The 22,881-nt window shown below is 41.6% G+C and overlaps 1 protein-coding gene across 2 annotated transcripts in view; it reads right to left on the reverse strand.

Moving 5' to 3' along the window:
- Nucleotides 1-22,881, reverse strand: part of SYT14 (synaptotagmin 14) — a 278,830-nt gene that overhangs the window by 53,547 nt on the left and 202,402 nt on the right. For both annotated transcript variants that reach the window (XM_040351499.1, XM_040351498.1), the window contains exons 5-6: nucleotides 20,883-21,154; nucleotides 11,020-11,472 (exon numbers count right to left, since the gene is read on the reverse strand). In XM_040351499.1, the coding sequence (XP_040207433.1) occupies nucleotides 11,020-11,472; nucleotides 20,883-21,154 (725 nt within the window). The remainder of the gene's footprint in view (nucleotides 1-11,019; nucleotides 11,473-20,882; nucleotides 21,155-22,881) is intronic.

The following is a 22,881-nucleotide window of genomic DNA, read 5'->3' on the forward strand; positions in this document are numbered from 1 at the left end:
GGTATGAATAGGCCCTAAGCAGTGGCGTTGTTTTTTTTTTTTTTTAGGCGGGTGGGGGGCAAACAACCATCCCCCCCCCTCGGTCGGTGACAAACCCACACATTCCTCCAATCCCCCCACTGTCAGTCAGTGATTGGTTGGCCATCCAGCCCCGCACTTACAATCTAGGTTGCGGGCGGGCAGCGCTCCTATGGGTGATGGGCAGCTGGCAGTGGCTTCTATCGCATCTCCTCTCCTCTACATCACGGCAGCTTCCGCCAGGCATCTCCTCCCAGGCATTCAATAGGATCGCCTGTCCTTTCATCCAATGGGGTGACAGGGTGACAGGTTTCAGGACCCACTTAGTGATTGGCCGGGGAGAAGGATCAGTGTGGCAATAACGAATATTCATTCACTATTGTCACACAACTGGGTGGGCTCAGCGTGCAGTCCTCTGCGCCCCGAGCCCACCCTTGTCAAAGCCTATTAGAGCCTCTGGCTCTAATCACGTGCTTCAAAAAAAAAAACACCCCCAATGCAATCTATGGTTCATCGCCCTGCATGTAGATCAGGGGGCCGGATGCATGGATAGGGGCCCACTCACCCCTAATAGACAGGCCGCCACCAAGTACTGTATAGGTATGAATTGTGTATAAACGTTAGTATGTGGAGGGCTCGTTCAGACCACTACACCGTGCCCTACAATGCGTTTTTGTGCATTGAGGTGTGTTGTGATATTGTTTGGCTGTGTCCATGTCCTGGGTAAAAACTGTATGGGAGTGATTTTATAATTATCAATCAGCTGCTGCACCTGCAGGGCTCTAATAAGGAAATTGGCAGGGTCTGCATTCCTTTAGATGTGATTTCCCTTTGAGTGTATTTCACCAAAAATAAGATTTTTGTTACAGGGGATGCTCAAAATCTGATTTGTATCTTGTAGTGCAGACTTCAGGGAAAAACAGTAAGCCAAAGACACCAGCAGGAAATTACATTTCTGGGGGGCGTTCTGTACAGTATCTGTGTACAGAATGCCTCCGGGTAGCCATATTGCATTTATAACAGCGCTGCGGATTGAAAAGGAATGGGAATTTTTAAAAACATTCAATTACATTACACATATAGTCATGGCCAAAAATATTGGCACCCCTGCATTTCTGTGAGATAATGCACCACTTCGCCCAGAAAATTGTTGCAATTACAAATGTTAGGTGACAGAAATGCAGGGGTGCCAACATTTTTGTCCATGACTGTATGTATACGATATATTATTTTCTTTTGGTTTGCTTTTTTTTTTTTTCACAAAAGAGGAGTTACCCGTTAAAACTGAACTCCAGGCATTAACACTTTTATATAAATATATCCCTCAGTAGCTACACAAGAAAAAAAAACAATTTTGTGTGCCTTTGCAAACCCATATATCACCTTGCAAAAGTAGCAAGTACTATGCACTGAGAAGAGCTGTGGAAAAAACCCAGGAGGCTCCATCCACTACAGGATGTTTGCAGAAAACTACAGGAGGGGGTGGAGACAAGACCAGTCACTTTACACAAGGAAATAGAGCAGCAGTGAGCAGTCTGTATTGTAGGAAGCTCCTGCACAGAGGGAAAGTCTCACACTAGATTATTGCATAGATCTGAAAGAAATACAAAAAAGCAAAGCACACCAAGATTCAGGTAAGAGCAAACACAAAACTTGTATTTAGATAATATGGGCCAGATTCACCAAAGAGATACGACGGCGTTTCTCCTGATACGCCGTCGTATCTCTGTTTCTATCTATGCGACTCATTCATAAAATCAGTTACGCATAGATATCCATAAGATGGGGGCATTTCTCTTATGGATCTTAGGATGCAATACCGCGGCCGCCGCTGGGTGGAGTTTGCGTCGTAAACCAGCGTCGGGTATGCAAATTAGCAGTTACGGCGGATCCCCGCCGGATTTTCGCGTTTGCTACGTTGTCCGTAGTTAAGTTTCCCGTCGCAATTTTTAGTCGTTATTTGACCTGCCCTAACTTTAGTCCGCAATCGTATTGCTGTCTAAAGTATGGCCGTCGTTCCCGCGTCGAAATTTAAAATTTAACGTTGTTTGCGTAACACGTCCGGGAATACGGAAGTACGCTACGCGCGTCGCCGTTCGAAAAAATGACGTCACGGCGCGCAAAGCACGGCGGGAGTTAGGAAACGGAGCATGCGCAGTAGGTCCGGAGCGGGAGCGCACCTAATTTAAATGGCACACGCCCATTTGAATTGGCCCGCCTTGCGCCCGGGCAGTTTTCATCGCAAGTGCTTTGTGAATCAGGCACTTGCGATGAAAACTTGCGGCGGTGTAACGTATCTACGATACGTTACCCGCCGCAGTTCTATGTGAATCTGGCCCTATATGCTTATCCCAGAGTTAACGGTTTCACTTTTGAGAGTCATGTTTTTTTACTTCTTCCTGCGCTTTTGATACTATCAGGCCGGATCTTTTGGGTGAGAAGCTAGCAGCAATACAGGTTGATGTTTCCCTTGCATCATGAATTGTAGACTACCAGTAAGACTAACCAAGTGGGGAGGCCTATTATTGAGGCCCACACAGACAATGCCAGGTAAGCAAAGGAGAATATATGCCCCCTAAGCTGCATACGGAGAGGCAAGCTGTTAACACAGAGCCAGTGTGTAAGGGGTCATATATTCTCTTTTGCTTACGCCCCATTATCTGTGTGGGCCTCAATAATATGCCTCCCCCACTTGGGTTATGCATGTTATGTATACACTCAGATGTGCCATCAGTCCTCATAACTGAGGGAACTCTGTATTTATCCATTTAATATACTGGCACTGCATTTATGGATTATATTTGGTACTGCTGACATTTTGTTGGAAAAGTTTGCAATAAGAACCTTTGACAACTTACCTCTGTGTATCGCTTACACTCTAATATTTTTACGTCTTTCATTTACACTCTTGCTATACATCAGTGGTATCTACTTTAGGCCACATGATATGTGTGTGCATTGTTTTTGCATACATATACATGAAACTTCGTTTTTTTTTTTTTTTAAAGTTTGTCTAGTCTTGTGAGGTGTCCCTATACCCCGAGCTACAGATTTACCAGCACCTACCCAGTATTTGTCCTGAGGAAGCTAACAAATTAGTAAAATGCGTAGACAAGCACGTTTTTGGAGGCATTACTGGATCAATTATTTTCACTATCATTACATTGCCAAGTCTATCCCTGTACCCTTGATCCAGCCCTCTGTAACTGCACTATTGGGTAACTGGTAACTGTGTCCACACAGGGTGTTGTTTGTATGCTGTTTATATGTTTTTTTTAATCATGTTGTAAAAAAAAGGTATACTTTTTAAATGATTTTTCCTCTCATTATGTGCCCACAAAGACCAACAATATTTTGAGTTTCTTAATCCTTATATATAATTTTTTTATTTGGTGTTAATGGCTGCTATTGGTAATTTTGTTGTGTTTTTGCATACTGTTCAGTCTATTGTTGTGATCTTGTGTTGTCTTTTGTTAAGTGTGTCTGTGTGGTAACAATTTCCCATGTTCCCTTTGGGATCAATAAAGTATTCTACACAAGCAGGCCACTATGCAAAAGCTGCACAGGTAAACAAAACAAAAAAAAAAGCAAAGAGATAAACAATTACTGTACACTTTACATATTTATTACTAAGTCTGCCTGGGGTAGTCCTACATTGCTGTCATATCAAAACTGTATTTTTAGATATTGTTCTGAGCTGGAGAACATCATGTTGTGTTACAACTATATCTTATATCATCATCCGCTTTGTTTTGAGATGATTCAGTCTTGTAGATACTCAGTTAATCACCTTATCGCCTCTCAGCAATGCAGGTTGTGTTCTAATTGCATCAGTGGTGCTTTCTGGAGAGACGCACAATATCTGCCTGTAATAGAGCGCTGCAGAGACTCCGAAGGCTTCTGAGAGCTTGTGTTGTTTGCTTTTGCCTAATCAGTTACACACTAGTTTTGCTCCAGACATAATTTTGAAATGCAAATTTGATTTCCATTTATTGACACAGGATTGTGACTTCTGAAATACAGAATGTATTTACTGAAGGACAATAATGAGATTTTTTATTTTTACTTATTGCTTCTAGATAATCCTTGTGCAGTGGCTGTTACTGAATCCAGATGCTGTTATATTTCATGCTGGGAATACCTAACAATTAGGTGTGATAAAAATAAATAATGAGGCTTTTTAGAATGTTTAAGGGGTAGTCTACCCTCTGCAGTTATTGGGGTAGATCCACAACGAAATTACGCCGGCGTATCTACTGATACGCCGGCTTAATTTCAAAATTCCCGCGTCGTATCTTTGTTTTGAATCCTCAAAACAAGATACGACGGCATCTGGGTTGGATGCAATTTTTCAGCGTCCGCTAGGTGGCGTTCCCGTCGTAATCCGCGTTGAGTATGAAAATTAGCTATTTCCGACGATCCACGAACGTACGACCATTTTTTACGTTGTTTCCGTTCGGCTTTTTCCGGCGTATAGTTAAAGCTGCTATATGGTGGCGTACTCAATGTTAAGTATGGCTGTCGTTCCCGCGTATAATTTTGAACATTTTACGTCGCTTGCGTAAGTTGTCCGTGAATGGGGCTGGACTCCCCATTTACGTTCACGTCGAAACCAATGACGTCCTTGCGACGTCATTTGGAGCAATGCATCCTGGGAGTTTTTACGGACGGCGCATGCACAGTTCGTTCGGCACGGGGACGCACTTCATTTAAATTCTATGCATTAAGATAAAAAGCCTTCCGTGTGCAGCAACCCCTCTCACACTTACCTGAGGTCCCTCTCTGTCTAGTGATATACACAAGTGTCTCAGCCATCCAAGATTCTCCCTACTGATTGGCTGAGACACAGCAGCAGTGCCATTGGCTCCTGCTGTGGTCAAGGTCAGCTAGCCAATCAGGAGAGAGAGGGGCCGAGTCCGGGGCCCGGGCTCCGTGTCTGAATGGACACAGGGAGCTGTGACTTGTCTTGGGTGGCCCCAGAGCAAGCTGCTTGCTGTGGGGGTACTCAACAGGAGAGAGGGGCCAGGAGCACAAAAGAGGGACCCGAGAAGAGGAGGATCTGGGCTGTTCTGTGAAAAACCAACTGCATAGAGTAAGTAAGTATAACATGTTTGTTATTTTCAAAAGGGAGTGGGGGGCGGGGCCGAGTTCCGATGTCTGTCAATGGAGGGGCTCAGGTGCATGCATTACACAGAACAGGCAAGTATAGACATGTTTGTTATTTTTTTATTTTACCTTTACAATCACTATAAAGCAGAACTAAAGGGGTTAATACTCACCTAGTGCTTGCATCTTCTCCTGTGTACCGGTCTTCAGTTGTCTTTATTGGCTGGTAATGAGGTCACACATGTGCAGAAGACTGTTATTCTGACACTGTAAGCGCATAGCTCAGTTTACAGTGTGGGAGAGGATAGCGAGAAGGCAGGTAGGGGCATTTTATTGCAGAAGAGATACTGCATGTCACTGGACTTCAGTTTCACTTTAATCTTTTTTTAAACAAAGGAACAACAGCATGACTAAGCCACTCCCAGGTCTGAGATCAGATGGGACTCTTCTACATTGACCAGGGCACAAACTGCCAATAAAAACCTATAAAAAATAAGGATATGTCCACTTGCAATGTATTTCTTTACAGAATACCTATGTTAATGTGGAACTAAAGTTACTTAATTAACAATAACTATTTTGTAATCCTTATGCTGCTAACCTTAGTAAATGGATAGAAAGGTATATTCAATTTGTTTTAATTTCTTTTCCTTTTTATTTCTTCAGTTGCTTTCGGGTTTCTGGTCTAGGCCAAAATTATGCCATACATCTCAGGAGTCTTCATCTTCAAAAGGGGAAGAGGGGGATCATCTGCCCGTACTCAAGATGGCCACGGCCAGTAATGCTAGGGGGGGCGTTTTTCAAAGTGATTTCTCAACAAAATAAACCATGGAGACATGGATTAATGGGTGAGTTTGCTTTGCATATCAACCACCTGCCGACCGCATAACATAGTTATATGGCAGCACAGTGGCTCTCCTGCGCTGAATCACATACCTAGTACATGATCTGGCAATTCCAGGTAGGGGGCATACCGGCTGTGCTGTGATTAGACACAGCACAAGCCGATCAGTGGGTGCAGGCCAATGGATGAACGCCAGCATTACTAGTATAAAAACTAAACATTCCAGTATATACTGTATACACCATAGTTTGTAGACGCTATAACGTCTGCATAAACAAATCAATACCCACTTATTGGGATTAAAAAAAAATGTAAAATAAATATGTAGCAGAATACATATTGGCCTAAATCTATGAAGAACTTTATTTTTTTAATTGGATATGTTTAACCAGTTCCCGACCCCCGCATGTACATATACGTCCACAATATGGCACGTACAGGCACATGGGCGTACACGTACGTCCTCGCCTATTAGCGGGTGGGGGGTCCGATCGGGACCCCCCCCGCTACATGCGGAGGTCGGGTCCGCTCGGGGAGCGATCCGGGACGACGGCGCGGCTATTTGTTTATAGCCGCTCCGTCGCGATCGCTCCCCGGAGCTGAAGAACGGGGAGAGCCGTGTGTAAACACGGCTTCCCCGTCCTTCACTATGGCGGCGCATCGATCGCGTCATTCCCTTTATAGGGAAGACACGATCGATGACGTCATTCCTACAGCCACACCCCCAAACAGTTGTAAACACATACTAGGTGCTCCCTAACTCCTACAGCGCCACCTGTGGTTAACTCCCAAACTGCAACTGTCATTTTCACAATAAAGAATGCAATTTAAATGCATTTTTTGCTGTGAAAATGACAATGGTCCCAAAAATGTGTCAAAATTGTCCGAAGTGTCCGCCATAATGTCGCAGTCACGAAAAAAATTGCCGATCGCCGCCATTAGTAGTAAAAAAAAAATAAAAAATAAAAATGCAATAAAACTATCCCCTATTTTGTAAACACTATAAATTTTGCGCAAACCAATCGATAAACGCTTATTGCGATTTTTTTTACTAAAAATAGGTAGAAGAATACGTATCGGCCTAAACTGAGGAAAAAAAATGTTTTTATATATGTTTTTGGGGGATATTTATTACAGCAAAAAGTAAAAAATATTGCTTTTTTTTTTAAAATTGTCGCTCTATTTTTGTTTATAGCGCAAAAACTAAAAACCGCAGATGTGATCAAATACCACCAAAAGAAAGCTCTATTTGTGGGGAAAAAAGGACGCCAATTTTGTTTGGGAGCCACGTCGCACGACCGCGCAATTGTCTGTTAAAGCGACGCAGTCCCGAACTGTAAAAACACCTTGGGTCTTTAGGCTGCATATTGGTCCGGGGCTTAAGTGGTTAATAGCAAAAAAAAAAAAAAAAAAAGTTTTTTTTTGTCTTTTTTATAGTGCAAAAATAAAAACTGTGGTGACCAAATACCACCAAAAGAAAGCTCTATTTGTGGGGGAAAAATGTATATAAATGATATAAATTCCATTTGTGCACAGTGGTGCATAACTACGCAATTGTCAGTTAGGCTGCTTTTACACTGGGGCGGGCGTTGATGGTAAAACGCTGCTAGTTTTAGCAGGTCTTTACCGTTGTTTTAGCGGTGCTATTCGGCCTATAAGCTTTTTGTTCAACTTTCAACCGCTGTTAAACAAACAATGGTGAAAGCATGGAAATCGCCATCACTGGTGTTGGCTGAAACAAAAAACAGAATGAATTCCGCAATGTCTCATGCAAAAATGTCTGCTATCGATTGGAACCATATCCCGAAATTCAAGAAAATATGGAACCCATGGATAAAGAACCATTTACCCCCAAATTTTATGACTCAGTTCTTCAGCCATGGTAACTGATTAATTAATTCATGAAACCACACATCTATTCATACGTTGAATAACTTGCTCTGGTGCCTGGACCGATCTTGTGAACCTACTCTTTGTCTTTTCTTTCCTTTCTCCATTTTTCCTTACTTCTTTTTCTCTTTTTCATTTATTTTATAATTTTTGTTTACTCATACTAGCTCTATACCAATACATACTAGACCAGGGGTGTCACACTGGCGGCCCTCCAGCTGTTGCAAAACTACAAATCCCATGAGGCATTGCAAGGCTAACAGTTACAAGCATGACTTCCACAGGCAGAGGCATGTTGGGACTTGTAGTTTCGGAACAGCTGGAGGGCCGCCAGTTTGACACCCCTGTACTAGACTTATACACTTAGGGGCAGATCCACAAAGATCTGCCCCGGCGCAGCGTATCTGAGATATGCTACGCCGCCGTAACTTACTTTTGTTTGCTTCGAATCCAAAAAGAATTTGCCCCGTAAGTTACGGCGGCGTAGTCTATCTCTGGCGGCGCAATGTTGCGTAATTCAAATCGGTGAGTAGGGGGCGTGTTTCATTTAAATGAAGCGCGTCCCCGCGCCGAACGAACTGCGCATGCGCGTCCCTAAATTTCCCACCGTGCATTGCGCTAAATGACGTCGCAAGGACGTCATTGTTTTGACGTGGACGGAAATTACGTCCATCCCGATTCACGGACGACTCACGCAAACAAATTATACGCGGAAACGACGGCCATACTTAACATTGCGTACGCCACCAACTATACGCCGAAAAAAGCCGACTAGAGACGACGTAAAAGAATGCGACGGCCGCTCGTACGTTTGTGGATCGTCGGAAATAGCTAATTTGCATACTCGACGCGGATTACGATGGGAACGCCACCCAGCGGACGCCGAAGAATTGCATCATAGATCCCGAAGGCTTACGAAGACGTACGCCTGTCGGATCTAACCCAGATGCCGTCGTATCTTGTTTTGAGGATTCAAAACAAAGATACGACGCGGGAAATTTGAAAGTACGCCGGCGTATCACTAGATACGCCGGCGTACTCTCTCTGTGGATCTGCCCCTTATAATTTATTATACGATAACCTTTGATAGGTATACATTGTTACAATAACTATACTAGCATGGCAAAGTAACATAAAACAGTTCATTTAGATTGTGCGATGTAGTTCAACAGGGATAAAACATTTTATGTTACTTATATAATTTTTATTGTTTAACATAGAGCTTATTTATCTATATCCTTGTACATGTAAGTACTGTACTTTCATTTTATTGTGTAATCAATAAACCTTTTTGACAAGGAAAAACAGAGGGTTTTGTTTGCACACATTTACAAATAGAAGCCACAGTGCCCATTGCCAAGGTACCTCTGGATATACTCTAAATTTCCAGGGCCTCCAAAACCCTCAGTTTTTAACGTAAACCCTATTAGAAAGGGCCAATTTGATTGTTTTGCAGTCTGGTTGGTAAGTGTGGTGGGAAATCTTTTGTTTGCGATGTGCATTGCCCTTCCATGCGCACCTTGCTGCAGAGGCCGGTTATAGATTGGGGTGGTTGGTTTTTTGTACAGTTGGATGAATTGGGTGCAGTGATGCATGGGATGCCTTCGCTGCCATTGTGCTCTTGCTGGGTGTCATGTGCATCCCTATGCCTTTAAGAAGGGGGGGGCTCCCTCCAGGTATATCTGCCCTTAATTTATCCCATTGTATATGTGCTCCTACTATGGAGACTCTGGAAATTTACAGTTAGGACCGCAGTATACAGAGGTCCTTTGGTGTAGGTACTGTAGCTTACGCATATATTTGCAAATGTGTGAAAATAAAACCCTCAGTTTTTAATGTAAACTGTTAGACAGGACCAATTTGGTCGTTTTTCAGGCTGGTCACTAAGTGTGCTGGGAAATCTTTTTGTTTGTGATAGCGGTTTGTAGGTCTCTTTTTTATACTGAATTAGCCATAAAAGTGTCTTAAACTGAACCTGTAGCGAAAATTCAAGTCTTATTATGTATCATAATCAAAACAAAAATCTTAGATCATGCTAAACCTAAGACCTTAGTGCATTTAAGAGGCAGCCAATCATCAGCAGTGATCTCCTCCATTTGCAGAGACTCCCTGAACCAATTCCTTGCCTCTGATTAACAAGGCACTCTAAGGAGTCGGGATACTGTTGCAGCTACAGGTAGATTTTTAGCACTCCTTCACCAATTTTCATAGACTATGTTTGCTGCATTTTAAATGAGAAGTCCAGCCTGAGCTCATTCGGCTGGGCTTCACCAATGGGTCACAGGAGTGCAATTTGTTTCGCCCTCCTGTGACCCATTTTCAGCAGAGAGCGGTCTGAAGTCCACTGTCTGCTGCTGTCACCAAGATCAGTCCAGGCACCGCGTCACCCCGACTGTGACACCCTGGATCCACCAGGTGCCTGGACTGATAGGCATCTCAGCCTTTCAGCGAACACCGGCTCCCCGCCCCTCCACAGCTCAGCACTCCAATGGACATGGTGGAGCAGAGCAGGAGAGCTGCTGACTGACAGGCAGCAGCTCTTTCGCTTGGGGAGGTCAGAGAACCAAGCTATCTGCGGGTGTTCGGTTCTCAGTGAAGAGGCGGCGGAGGATAGATGTTGCATCCACCTAGGTAAGTATGATTATGGGATAAAAAAAATCCTGCACTTCTCTTTTAATGTTGTGTCCTTTTGCTCCTATTTTGTAGGAGAGTAGGGCTTCTTGGTATGGGGGGAGGGGGGGGCCAAATGGGTTTTTACTGCAGGTAGAAATTCTAGTTGGGCTTTAACCAACAAACATTGTTTATAACAGTACCTCCACCAAGGCAGGCCAGTGATATAACCCCTCATTCTCTTTTCAGTTATAGGGGAACATTCAACAACACACTGTATCCATGCACTAAAATACATTATATATATTTTAATTGCACCTCAAGATAAAAATGCAGTGAACTACAGCCAGAACAACACAGAGATGCAAAATGTACTGTGCGTTGCATTGTTAAAGATTGTCTTGTGTTCAGACCACATTTAAAATGAATGGGCTCTTTAATGCAACCCCTATCCCACATTAATGCAAAGGATATTACACACATGCCATGGTGTGAACGAGAGCTAATGACTGGGAGGTCTGCTCATGTATGGTCAATCGTCAAGTACTTACCGACAGACTGTATGCAGGTTCGAGCAGCACTGGAACAGAAAGTTTTCCTTGAAGGTTTAGCTTTGTTAAATAGAAAACCTTTTCCCCCACAATTCTCTCCTTTTTAATTCGACGAACCAGGTACAGTCTAAATCGGACTGCATAATTTGCAATCATTTCCGATTCTATGTGATTGAACTTGAAGGCCTCTGAGAAGACTGGGCAAGGCCCCCTCTGAATCCCTGTTTTGGCTCTCTGCTTTTTCATGGGAAGCAAAACAAGATGGACCTGCCAGGAGTTACTGTTCCCAGTCCTGTTGTATGTGGGCAGGTCGGTGACAGCTGTCACTGTGATAAGAAGTTTCTGCTCTTGTGAATCATAGTCAAAAGTTACATCCAATGTGCCATATTTAGCTACTGGCTCTGGATCAAAAGACTTAGGAAGCTGTGAAGATGATCCTCTGGCTGACAAATCCTAGGGAAAAAAAATATGCATACATTTATTTATTCCTCTTACTTTTAGATCTCTTAGAAAAAAATAAAAAAAATAAACCATTTCTAGGCATGGAAATTCCTTGTACATTGTTAAGGACGCACCTCAAAAAAAGCAATAAGCTACAAAAACTTGTCAACAGGGTAACACAGACAATGCAGCTAAAACTGAAAATAAACCTCTTAGAAATTCATAGAATATATTACAGTTTTATTTCCCCTTTAGCTAAGAACATGTCAAACTTGACTGTTAAGTAGGCCCCAAATTATTGTTAGCGCCTTGGGGCATTCACCGTCACTTGGGGAATTTGCAGCTGGGAGAGTGATTGGCACTAAGTCTGAATCAATGAAAAATTATTAAGTAAATGTCAGGGTGTGAAAGAAGGAGGTCTGTTTTTACAGTTCGTAAAGTTGCAGGCAGAAATCTTGGTGTGCAATAAGATTGCAAGTTTTTCACCTTGAACAGAGATGTAACCCTGCTGTTACTAGGGGAGCCTGTATACAACAATTCATATATGTATCATAACCGTCTATAACCATGCAGGAAAATGAACAGGTGCACTTTAAAACACCATCTCTCAGCAAATACTCACCTTTCCATTCCATTCGACATTTAGAAGTGATCGAAGGCCTTTTTCTGGGTAATGGGGAGCATGTGACTCATCCAAATGACAATGCTTTTTCTTGGCCTGCTGCTGTCATATGGGGATGGAGAGACAGTCAGCCCTGTGTAAGCTCATGTCCAGCTGGTGTACCACCATAGGGGAGGGAAAGGAAAGCAAGCATTTGCTGTTTGGGGGTGGGACTAGCACCTACTGCACTTGTTGCTTTGCCCTAAATGGGCAAAACCCAAGTTAATTTAAAAAGGAAAAAAAAAATCTCTTTATTAGTTGTGTATATTTTTAGAGGATGCCTGTACTGAGAGAAACATGGGGTCTTACCACTGATGATCGCTGAAGAAGTTAGATGCCTTACAGTCTATGTAATGGGTTCAAGGCTTCTGAGACACTAACCATGACCAAGTAATTCTAACTTGTTTTGTATAATTGCTCCAGTTCAATATTATAGAAAGCACTAACAACTCACAAACATCCAGTCCACTCGCAGTTTAAGTAGATCTGCATTGGCAATCTACATTTTTTTTTACTCTATGCAACACATTAATCATTTTTATACTAAACATATTAATGGAAATCCTTGTCAAATAAATTAGCTTTAAAGTGTTTCTGATTAGTTGTATCACTTCATAGCTTGTTATATTCTTTAGAATGAACAAATGGGCATATTAATAGCTAAGTGCTTAGCACATGAGTAGTAGTTCTGGGTTAAATCAGGGGTTATATACAGGTATATATATATTTTTTTTTTCTAACGAAATGCACTACTGAGTGTGGTGGTGTGCTACAATACAGGTGTGTGTTGCCTTTTAGCATTGTGATGCTATTTAGAATGAATTGCACCGCAACGCAGCAAAATAAATGTGAATCCATCCTCAGTGTCAATAAACTGCTTTAGGTTATAAAAATACAATAATAAAGAATTGCACTGTGAGTAAAACTTACATTTTAGATTTTGTTGTCCACAGTAAGCAATTAGAATTCCTGTTTACAATTTTTGCTAAATTATTGTGGAACCTGAATGGTTGTCCGCGGCAAAAACTCCACTTGTGTGCTCCCTTTATTGTAATATAAATATATATATATATATATATATATAGATAGATAGATAGATAGATAGATAGATAGATAGATAGATAGATAGATATAGTAAAATATGTATTGAACATGTCATCGTTTTTTTAGGTAAATATACTTCTAAAGGTGCTACTGACATGAAATTTTCACCACATGTTTTGAACATGCTAACTGTAATTTATTTAATACAGTACTTTATACAAAATCCTTTGTTGATAATGACAGCTTCAAGATGCCTCCTGTATGGAGACACTAGTCACATTCATTGCTCAGGTGTAATGTTGGTCCATTCTTCCACACAGTCTTCAAATTGTGAAGGTTCCGAGGGCTTCTTCTATGATCTTTAGTTCTTTCCATAGACTTTCAATTGGATTCAAGTCAGGTGATTGGCTGGGCCATTCTAGCAGCTTTATTTTCTTTGAAACCAATTGAGAGTTTCCTTGTCTTTATGTTTGAGATTATTGTCTTGCTGAAATGTCCTCCCTCATTTCATCTTCATCATACTGGTAGATGGCAGCAGATTTTTATTAAGAATGTCTTGGTACATTTTTCCATTCATCCTTCCTTAAATGCCATGAAGTTTGCCAGTACCGTATGCTGAAAAACAGCCCCACACCATGATGGCTTTCCATGCCTTTTTTTCACCTCCCTTTCTTCATGTGTTCAATACTTTTTCCCTGTGTCATTCCATTTTATTACACATAACTTAATTTCTAAACTCATTTGTTTTGGTTTCTTTGTATGTATTGTTTGCTACGAGCGAACCATTACTCTAACATTTAAAATTGATTCTGGATTCAATAGATATGATGAGGCTATTCTGTACCTAAATGGAACCTTCCCAAGCATAAGAAATGCTGGTGTTATTGGGTTTAAAAAAAAACCTGCTTGTGTGAAATATGTACGTCGCCACTGCTGACTTTTTTTTTTTAATCTGTTTAAACCAACATTTCAGAATTCCACACAGTTTAGCAAAAATTGTGTTATAGGAAACCCACAGACATTGCAACAATTTTATAATTATAACATAGTTAAGTTGAAAACAAGTCTCAACTAACAGAAAAATAAACAAATAGAAAACCTCCATTTACACAATCCTATACCCATAGTTGATCCAGAGGAAGGCAAAAAACCCAATGGGATTTTCTCCAGTGGGGAGAATTTTTTTCCCTTATTGTCCCAGAAGGCAACTGGATATTCCCTGAATCAACTATCCAGTTATATTTTGTGCATTTAGGAATGCGCCCAGCTGAGCTGGCCAGAACTAGTTCTTGAGGGAGTCTATTCTACACTTTCACAGATCTTACTGGGAAAAAGCCTTTCTGTATGTGGAGGTTAAACCTCTTTCCTGCAGATGTAAAGAGTGCCTCTTTGTCCTTCGTAATGACCTGAAAGTGAATAACTCTACACCTTGTTCACAATATGGACGATTTTTATGCAGTATTTATACATGATGATCATATCCCCCTTAATCTCCTCTTTCCGAGAGAGAATACATTCAGTATAGCAAATCTTTCCTCATAGTCAAGCTCCTCCATGCCTCTTATCAGTTTGGTTGCCCTTCTCTCTGCACTGAATTGCATATTCCAGATGAGGTCTTACTAATGATTTGTACAAGGGCAACGCTATATCTCTCTCTGGAGTCTATAACTCTTTAGAATGTAGTTTGCTAACTTTAGAAATAGCAGCTTGGCATTGCATGCCATTATTAAGTCTACTCCAGTTCTCCTCCTAGAATGTATGATGCATGTATGTTTTTAGCCCCATGTGCATAACTTTACATTTATCAACATTAAATTACTTTTGCCACATAGTTGCCCAATTAAATAGTCCATTGAGGTTGGCTTGTAAGTTGGAGACATTCTGCAAGGTAGTCTTTCAACTACATAGCTACATAGCAAAATATAACATCATGGTGAAATGATCAATAACAATGATAGCACCTATACATCACTGTATGAGGAAATCCAAATAGAAAGAATTAATAACAAGAAGGGTGGTTTTGGGATGGAAAAACACATAAAATAGAAGAAAAGAGAAAAACAACACTTTAACCCAACTTGTCTTACATCCTTACTATGCCATCCTTGAGATGTTTAACAATAAATATTGAAATTATGAAAAAGAAACCTGAGCTTCAAATGTGTGACATTATTTGATTTAATGGTACCAAGGCAACACAGTTGATTCAAATGCTCATACTTATCTTTCAAGGTTTATACCCATTTGTCTTCTTTCATAATGTTATGTACCCTAGTCAACCATTCTCTTCACGTGGGAGCCCTAGGTGATTTACACAGCAATGGTATTAAGCATTAAACAAATGTGGTAGGAGGGTGCTCTTGTATGAGCCAACAGACAAGAGGGTAGCATTGGAATAGGACAAACAAAAGATCATCTGGGACGTGTTGTGTGGCTTTCTCAACAAGGTCTCTGATCTCCTTCCAGAAGGATTCTTTATTTTTATTTATTTTTTTCAAAAAAAGATGTCGGCAGAATCCTCCTGGAAGGAGATCAGAGGCCTCATTGAGAAAGACACAAAATACCATATCCATTTCGTGTTTTGTTTTCTTTAATGAGTTGACTGGTCAAGCTGATCCTCTAGCTTTAGTACTTCTGATCATTTAAACCGAGAGGTATATCTGCAGTTTTGACTTTATAGACTGTACACTCAGTGATTAGAAAGTATTGAAGCTTAGAGAGCGGAATGGCAGCCAGGCAACTTGAATTTTTGGAAAGAAGTCAGCAATAACAGCCCCCATATTTCTGCTCTTATTATGAAGGTAATTTGAAAGTTGGAGCCAGATAGTAACATATAGGCATTTATCCATATATAAATAGGAATAGGCTGTATAGGTACAGGAGACCGAAAAGATAACGAAAACTCCACACCTGAGACTTTTTTGCACATAATGAAACAACGCACCCTGCCAGGTTTTTATTACCGTTTGTTTGCCCGATGGAGAAATTCATACTTTCTACGTGTTTGTCCTGATGACCATTCACTGTCCTCCAGAACAGGAGGTGAGGGAAGATTGTCCAATGGGGGAACCTGTTCTGACAACAGCTGTTTAAAAGAGGGGTATTCCCTCACTTTGGGGAATTCTTCTCTTACTTTCTGCTAGGTCTATAGAACAGGAAGTAAAAGAGCACCTATGTATTTCCCAGAGTAGTACAATGTTATTATGGTAACATTATATTGCTCTGGTCAAAAAAAAATCAAAGAATTTTGAACCCAGAGTGCTTTGCCCCTGTCAGGAGCCTTGTGCCCCTGGGGGATTGAGGTAATGGTCTTTCCTTTTCAGTAGGGGACCAGTGACACACCCTGTGAACTTTTGTGTGTACTTCATATTTGGTTCACACAGTGTTTAGGCTTGGAAAAAAACACATGCTGTAAGCACTACCAAAACTGGACTTCTCATTTATTTTCATCACCCGTTCCTCAAAAATGAAAAACTTGAATCAGTGGGATGTTACATACACTATATTTTTAAAAGTATTGGGACGCCTGCCTTTACACACACAGTCTTAGTACGTAGGGTTCCATATTGAGTTGGCCCACCCTTTGCAGCTATAACAGCTTCAACTCCTTTGGGAAGGCTGTCCACAAGGTTTAAGAGTGTGCAGGACCGTCAAGTTACCCTAAACTCACTTATCCATGTCTTTATTGACCTTGCTTTGTGAACTGGTGCGCAATCATGTTGAAACAGGAAGGGGCCATCCTTAAACTGTTCCCACAAAGCTAGGAGCATTAAATTGTCCAGAATGTCTTGGTATGAAGATGCCTTAAAAGTTCCCTTCACAGGAACAAAGGGGCCAAGCCCAATCCCTGAAAAACAACCCCACACCATAATCCCCCCTCCACCAAATGATTTGGACCAGTGCACAAAGCAAGGCTTTAAAGACACGGATGAGCGAATTTTGGGTGGATGAACTTGCCTGGCCTGCAGTCCTGACCTCAACCCAACAGAACACCTTTGGGATGAATGATGCCGCGTACACATGGTCGTTTTATGTGATGAAAAAAAATGACGTTTTTAAAAACGTCACTTTAATTGACCGTGTGTGGGGGAAAACGTTGTTTTATGTCTTCTAAAAAACAACCAAAAAAATTGAAGCATGCTTCAATTTTATGTGTCGTTTTTCAAAACGTCAACTTTTACTTCACAGAAATTGACCGTGTGTAGCAAAAACGTCGTTTAAAACGACGTTTTTTCATCCGCGCATGCCCAGAAGCTACTTATGAAGCGAGCTTCAATGGAAAAACGTGGTGGAACGTAACCTCGCTTTGCTAGAACATTGTGAGAAAAACAATGGTGTGTAGGCAACTTCGTCTTTGAAAATTGAAGTTTCAAAAACGTTGTTTTTTACTTCACAGAAAATGTCGTTTTTTTTCATCACATAAAGTGATGGTGTGTATGCGGCATAAGAACTGAGCCTTCTTGTCCAACATAAGTGCCTGACCTCACAAATGCACTTCTGGAAGAATGGTCAAACATTCCCATAGACACACTCCTAAACCTTGTGGACAGCCTTCCCAGAAGAGTTGAAGCTGTTATAGCTGCAAAGGATGGGCCAACTCAATATTGAACCCTATGGACTAATACTGGGGTGCCATTAAAGTTCATGTGCATGTAAAGGCAGACGTCCCAATACTTTTGGCCATATAGTGTACATTCTTCATGTCTTATACATAAAACTAGTAGGGCAAATTAAAACATCTCCACAAAGGTGATTAAATGCTTGTATTCAAATTGTATTTCTTAGGACCACACTGTGTAATCCATATTTAAAATGAATATAATATTTATAGCTTAAAAAAAGAAAAAAAGAGGAGCTTTTATTTCAAAACAATGCAACGCCTGGAAAACCTGTTTGACATTTACATAGAAGAACCAGTCAGAAAACACTCATCAATCCCTGATTAGAAGGATATTTAAACCTTCCTAGTGACTTAGCACCATCCAAATAAGACAGCGTTAATTATTTCTCTCGCATTTGACATTTTTATTATTAATCTGATCTGTTCTGAACCTTTTCTCTATAATACTGTTGAGCTAAGACTGCTGTATCTGCTAGACTTGTGGTGTTAAGGGCTTATGTGAGTGAATGTGTTCCTGTGTAGAATATGAGATGACAAAAATGTTCTGGATAATAAGAAGAATCACGAAAACTTTGCACAGGAGAATAAAGCTTCACAGATATACACACTTAGCTTGCCAACTCATAAAAATTCTTTATGTAGTTGTGAGTTTAGAAAGCTGGTAATGGAGATGCAGAATGCTTCCTGATTTCTGTGCTACAATGGTCATGTCTAAAATAATCATTGTGGTGGATTTATTTATTAAATGGTCATTTGAATTAAAGGGGTTGTAAAGGTACAATTTTTTTTCCTAAATAGCTTCCTTTACCTTAGTGCAGTCCTCCTTCATTTACCTCATCCTTCCATTTTGCTTTTAAATGTCCTTATTTCTTCTGAGAAATCCTCACTTCCTGTTCTTCTGTCTGTAACTCCACACAGTAATACAAGGCTTTCTCCCTGGTGTGGAGTGTCATGCTCGCCCCCTCCCTTGCAGATAGAGAAAGGAGCTGTGTGTTAGTGGGCATCCTGACTCTCCTGTAGTCCAAGGGAGGGGGCGTGCACGACACTCAACACCAGGGAGAAAGCCTTGCATTACTGTGTGGAGTTACAGACAGAAGAACAGGAAGTGAGGATTTCTCAGAAGAAATAAGGACATTTAAAAGCAAATCAGAAGGATGAGGTAAGTGAAGGAGGACTGCACTAAGGTAAAGGAAGCTATTTAGGAAAAGAAAATTGTACCTTTACAACCCCTTTAAACCTAGGGCACACTTTATTGCAGCGCTGTATTCCTTTATACCAGGGGTCAAACCTTTCTAAACAAAGCGCCAGTTTAGAGTCCTTCAGACTTTAGGGGGCCTGACTAGGGCCATTGGGAGTAAAAAATGTCCAGGTGTCCAGTGGGAGTAAATAATACCATATCTTTGGTAACAGTGGGAGGACTAGTGCACCATCGTTGGTATTAATGGAAAGAATTGATGGTGTCAGTTGGAGGAATAGTGCCCCATTGGTGTCAGCAACAAGAATTATGCCCCATTTAAATTGAATGGAATAATGCCCCAAGGGCTGCATTAAGACAAGCAAAGAGCCACATCCGGCCCCAGGGCCGCTGTTTGGAGACACCTGCTTTATACATTATTAAACTGATTTAACATATTTTTAAATGCATGCAGTGTAACTAAAAATGACTTAGTATCAGCCTCTTGCAAACTCTTGAACAGAAGAGTTCAGAGTGGGAGAGGAAGAAGCAGCACAAAATGACAATTAGTGTGCTGCAATGCTTGTACTAAAAAGGAACATGCTGAGAGAAGGAGAGAGCAGAGTAACAGATATGAGCTCATCAGCTTGTTGCTTTTATATTTTCATTGGCTGGAGAATGGAGAGACAGTTCGCCCTGACTCCATGTAATCCGCAGAACAAGGAGAGAAAAATTCCATGAAGGACCTTCATGACTACGCCTCGTGGGTAGGGCGAAACATGTCAGGGGCATGGCCTGTATGGAGTTAGGCTGGGGCTGTTATCACCTATTACACGCTGGGCTTGTATTGTGTGCTGTCTGCCTTGGCGGGGATGCACTGTGCCTCTCTCCACGGGGTCCCGGCTCTTGATTGGATAGATTTATAGCAGCACAGCCATTGGCTCCCGCTGCTGTCAATCAAATCCAATGATGTGGCCGCCGGGGTCGAGTCAAACATTCGGCGGCTATGGACGCCGAATGAATGACTTGGGAGCTTGCCCGCAAGGTAACCCCCAGGAGGTTTCTTCTCTTAGGGGGTGATCTACTGCTTCCTAATTGGCCTACCTCTATGCAAACTATTGCCATCTCTAGTGTATCATGAATGCTGCTGCCAGACTGCTCCCCCTTTATCAACTATCTAGTGTCAGTCCCTTCACTGGCTTCTATTTGCCTAACAAATACAATTCTAAATCCCAACAACATCATCCAAAACCATCCATAACTCTGCCCTGAGTTACATCACCAAATAGCACCCAAACTATCCTCCTTGTTCTTTTTAACACCTTTCTAATCTCTCCAGCTGATCCTATCTGTTCCACCTTTAGATAAAAACATATCTCTGCCAGGAAGCCTATTCAGCCTTCACCTAGAAAATTTACTTTTGTCACCTACAACTTCTGTTGTCATCAACTCATTCCCTCACAGCTTTTATCTTTTGTATTGCTTGACCCCCCCCCCCCCCCCCAATCCACCCACTCCATTTTAGATTGTAAGGTCTAACAATCAGGGCCCTCCTAACCATCTTCTCTTAAAATGTTTTGAAACTGTACTGTCTCCCTTTATTTTGTAAAGCTCTGCATCAAGCTGTTGATGCTATATAAATTATGTATAATACCAAAAGCCTGCCCATACACTGCATGTAAGTAAAAGGCTTCTTGGGATTCGTGGTTCAGGAGGGGCATGATGAGGTCATAGGGAGTACTAAAAGCCAAAAAACAGGAAAAGGATAAACATAATAAATTAATGCTAGTACGTGATCTAGAGGGTGAGAGAGTGGGGTTTAGCAGCCAATTTGGATCATACCTGAAAATTAGATTTAAAGTTATGTTGCCATCTCATACAGCTATACAATTTTTCATGGAGTGTTGTTTACTGTTACTTACCTCTGGGCTTAGAACTGCTGTGCTGTCACTTGGGACATCTTCCTCATATCCCTTGTTCTGGAAGCTTTCTATTTCATGTCCCATACTGCCCTCACTGGGGCACTTGTTATATGAGTATCTGGGACTATTGCTACCATGTGACAGTTCACATTTACTGTCCCCGAGTTCAGAAGGTGTACAGGAGAGGCGAGGAGATCCACTGTCATCTTGGTAAGGCGGAGGCTGTAGTTCATCTAGTGGAGGTGTCCTCCTCATTCTTTGGATACTGTTAGCTGTAAACAACCAAATCCATTAGTGTTCTATAGTCATCAAAGATCTAAGTCTTTTTACTGAGTTAAATGACTCAAAACTAAAACCGCATATTTACTGGAAGCTTCTGCTGACATGTTGAATAAGGAGACATTGTCTTGTAATATACATCAAAAAAGTCACAGGAACATAAGACATCAGAGGGATTTTGTATATCCATAGAAACCAAGAAGGCTGTCACTCAAATCGTACAGATCTACAGGGAAGACCTTCACAACAAGAAGGAGAATTGGACAGGCTGTTAATAGAGAACGTCACTTAGAAAGCAATTAACAGTGACAGTCATTACTGGATACTTCAATCTACCAGATGTGGACTGACATGTCTCAGGGGCAGGTTTATCTGGAGTGGAGACATCAATTCATAGAGCAGAGAATTAAAAATGTAGAGAAGATCATTTGCAAAAAAGGAATGTTTTACTCGTGGGGACAAAGCATGAGGGACAATTGTGGGTGAAAATCTGGGTTGCTGTGAAAAAAATTACCATAGCATTGTGCACAAGAGCTAGTACAATATTAGGCACAGGGTCTGCATTAAAGTGTCATTAAACCCACATTACAAACTACACATGGATCTTAACTACATATACAACCATCTAATAAAACATACACAGCACACATGAACCCACTGATGAAGCCACATATTTCACTCCTGCAAGTGTAAAGTGTCTTCTTGTGCCTGAGATGATTGGCTAGCAGGAAGAAAGAAGCCCCATCAATCATCTTCTCTAGAGCCGCCTGTGAGCAGACACAAAGATCACATGGGGGAGTGGAGGGGGAGAAGGAGGATAGGTCATTTGATGTGCCACAGCTACCCCTCAGGCAATGAAAGAGTTACATGAGGACACCTTCAGAGTAAAATAAGAAGCATATGGCTGCCTCTTAGTAAAATTGCAGAGCAAACGCACTGAGTGGCAAGACAGCACACACAGGAACAGGGTTGCCACTAACAGTAAGGAAGCTAATGGGCTTTACTAATCTGGACACCTTAGATGTCAAAAAGCTTCTATAATCAGATACAGAATTTACTTTAAAAGAGATATACACATAGGCCCGGATTCAGAAAGGACTTCCGCCAACGTATCTTCTGATACGCCGCGTAAGTCCACGGATGCGTCGTCGTATCTATGCGCCTTATTCAGGAAACAAGACACGCCTGAATTGTGGCAAGATACGACCGACGTAAGTCTCCTACGCCGTCGTATCTTGGGTGCATATTTACGCTGGCTGCAAGGGGCGCTTCCATTGATTTACGCGTCGATTATGTAAATGACCTAGATACGCCGATTCACGAACGTACTTACGCCCGTCGCTGTAATCTACGCCGTTTATGTAAGGCGTACGTCCGGCGTAAAGTTAAGCCTCATAAAGCAGGGGTAAGTCATGTTAGGGTATGGACGCCGGAACAGCCGTCGGATTTTACGTTGTTTGCGTAAGTCGTACGTGAATGGGGCTGGGCGTAGGTTATGTTCACGTCTAAGGCATTGAGCCGTCATATCTTAGGGAGTATATGCGACGTGATTCTGAGCATGCGCGCGCATGCGCCGTTCGGCCCTTCATTTACATGGGGTCACGGTTAATTTAAATGTATCACGCCCACTACCTTCCTATTTTGAATTAGGCGGGCTTACGCTGGCCAATTTACGTTACGCCAGCGCAAGTTTGGGAGCGAGTGCTTTTTGAATACTGCA

Source organism: Rana temporaria, chromosome 4 (genome assembly GCF_905171775.1).
Source record: "Rana temporaria chromosome 4, aRanTem1.1, whole genome shotgun sequence".
NCBI lineage: Eukaryota > Metazoa > Chordata > Amphibia > Anura > Ranidae > Rana > Rana temporaria.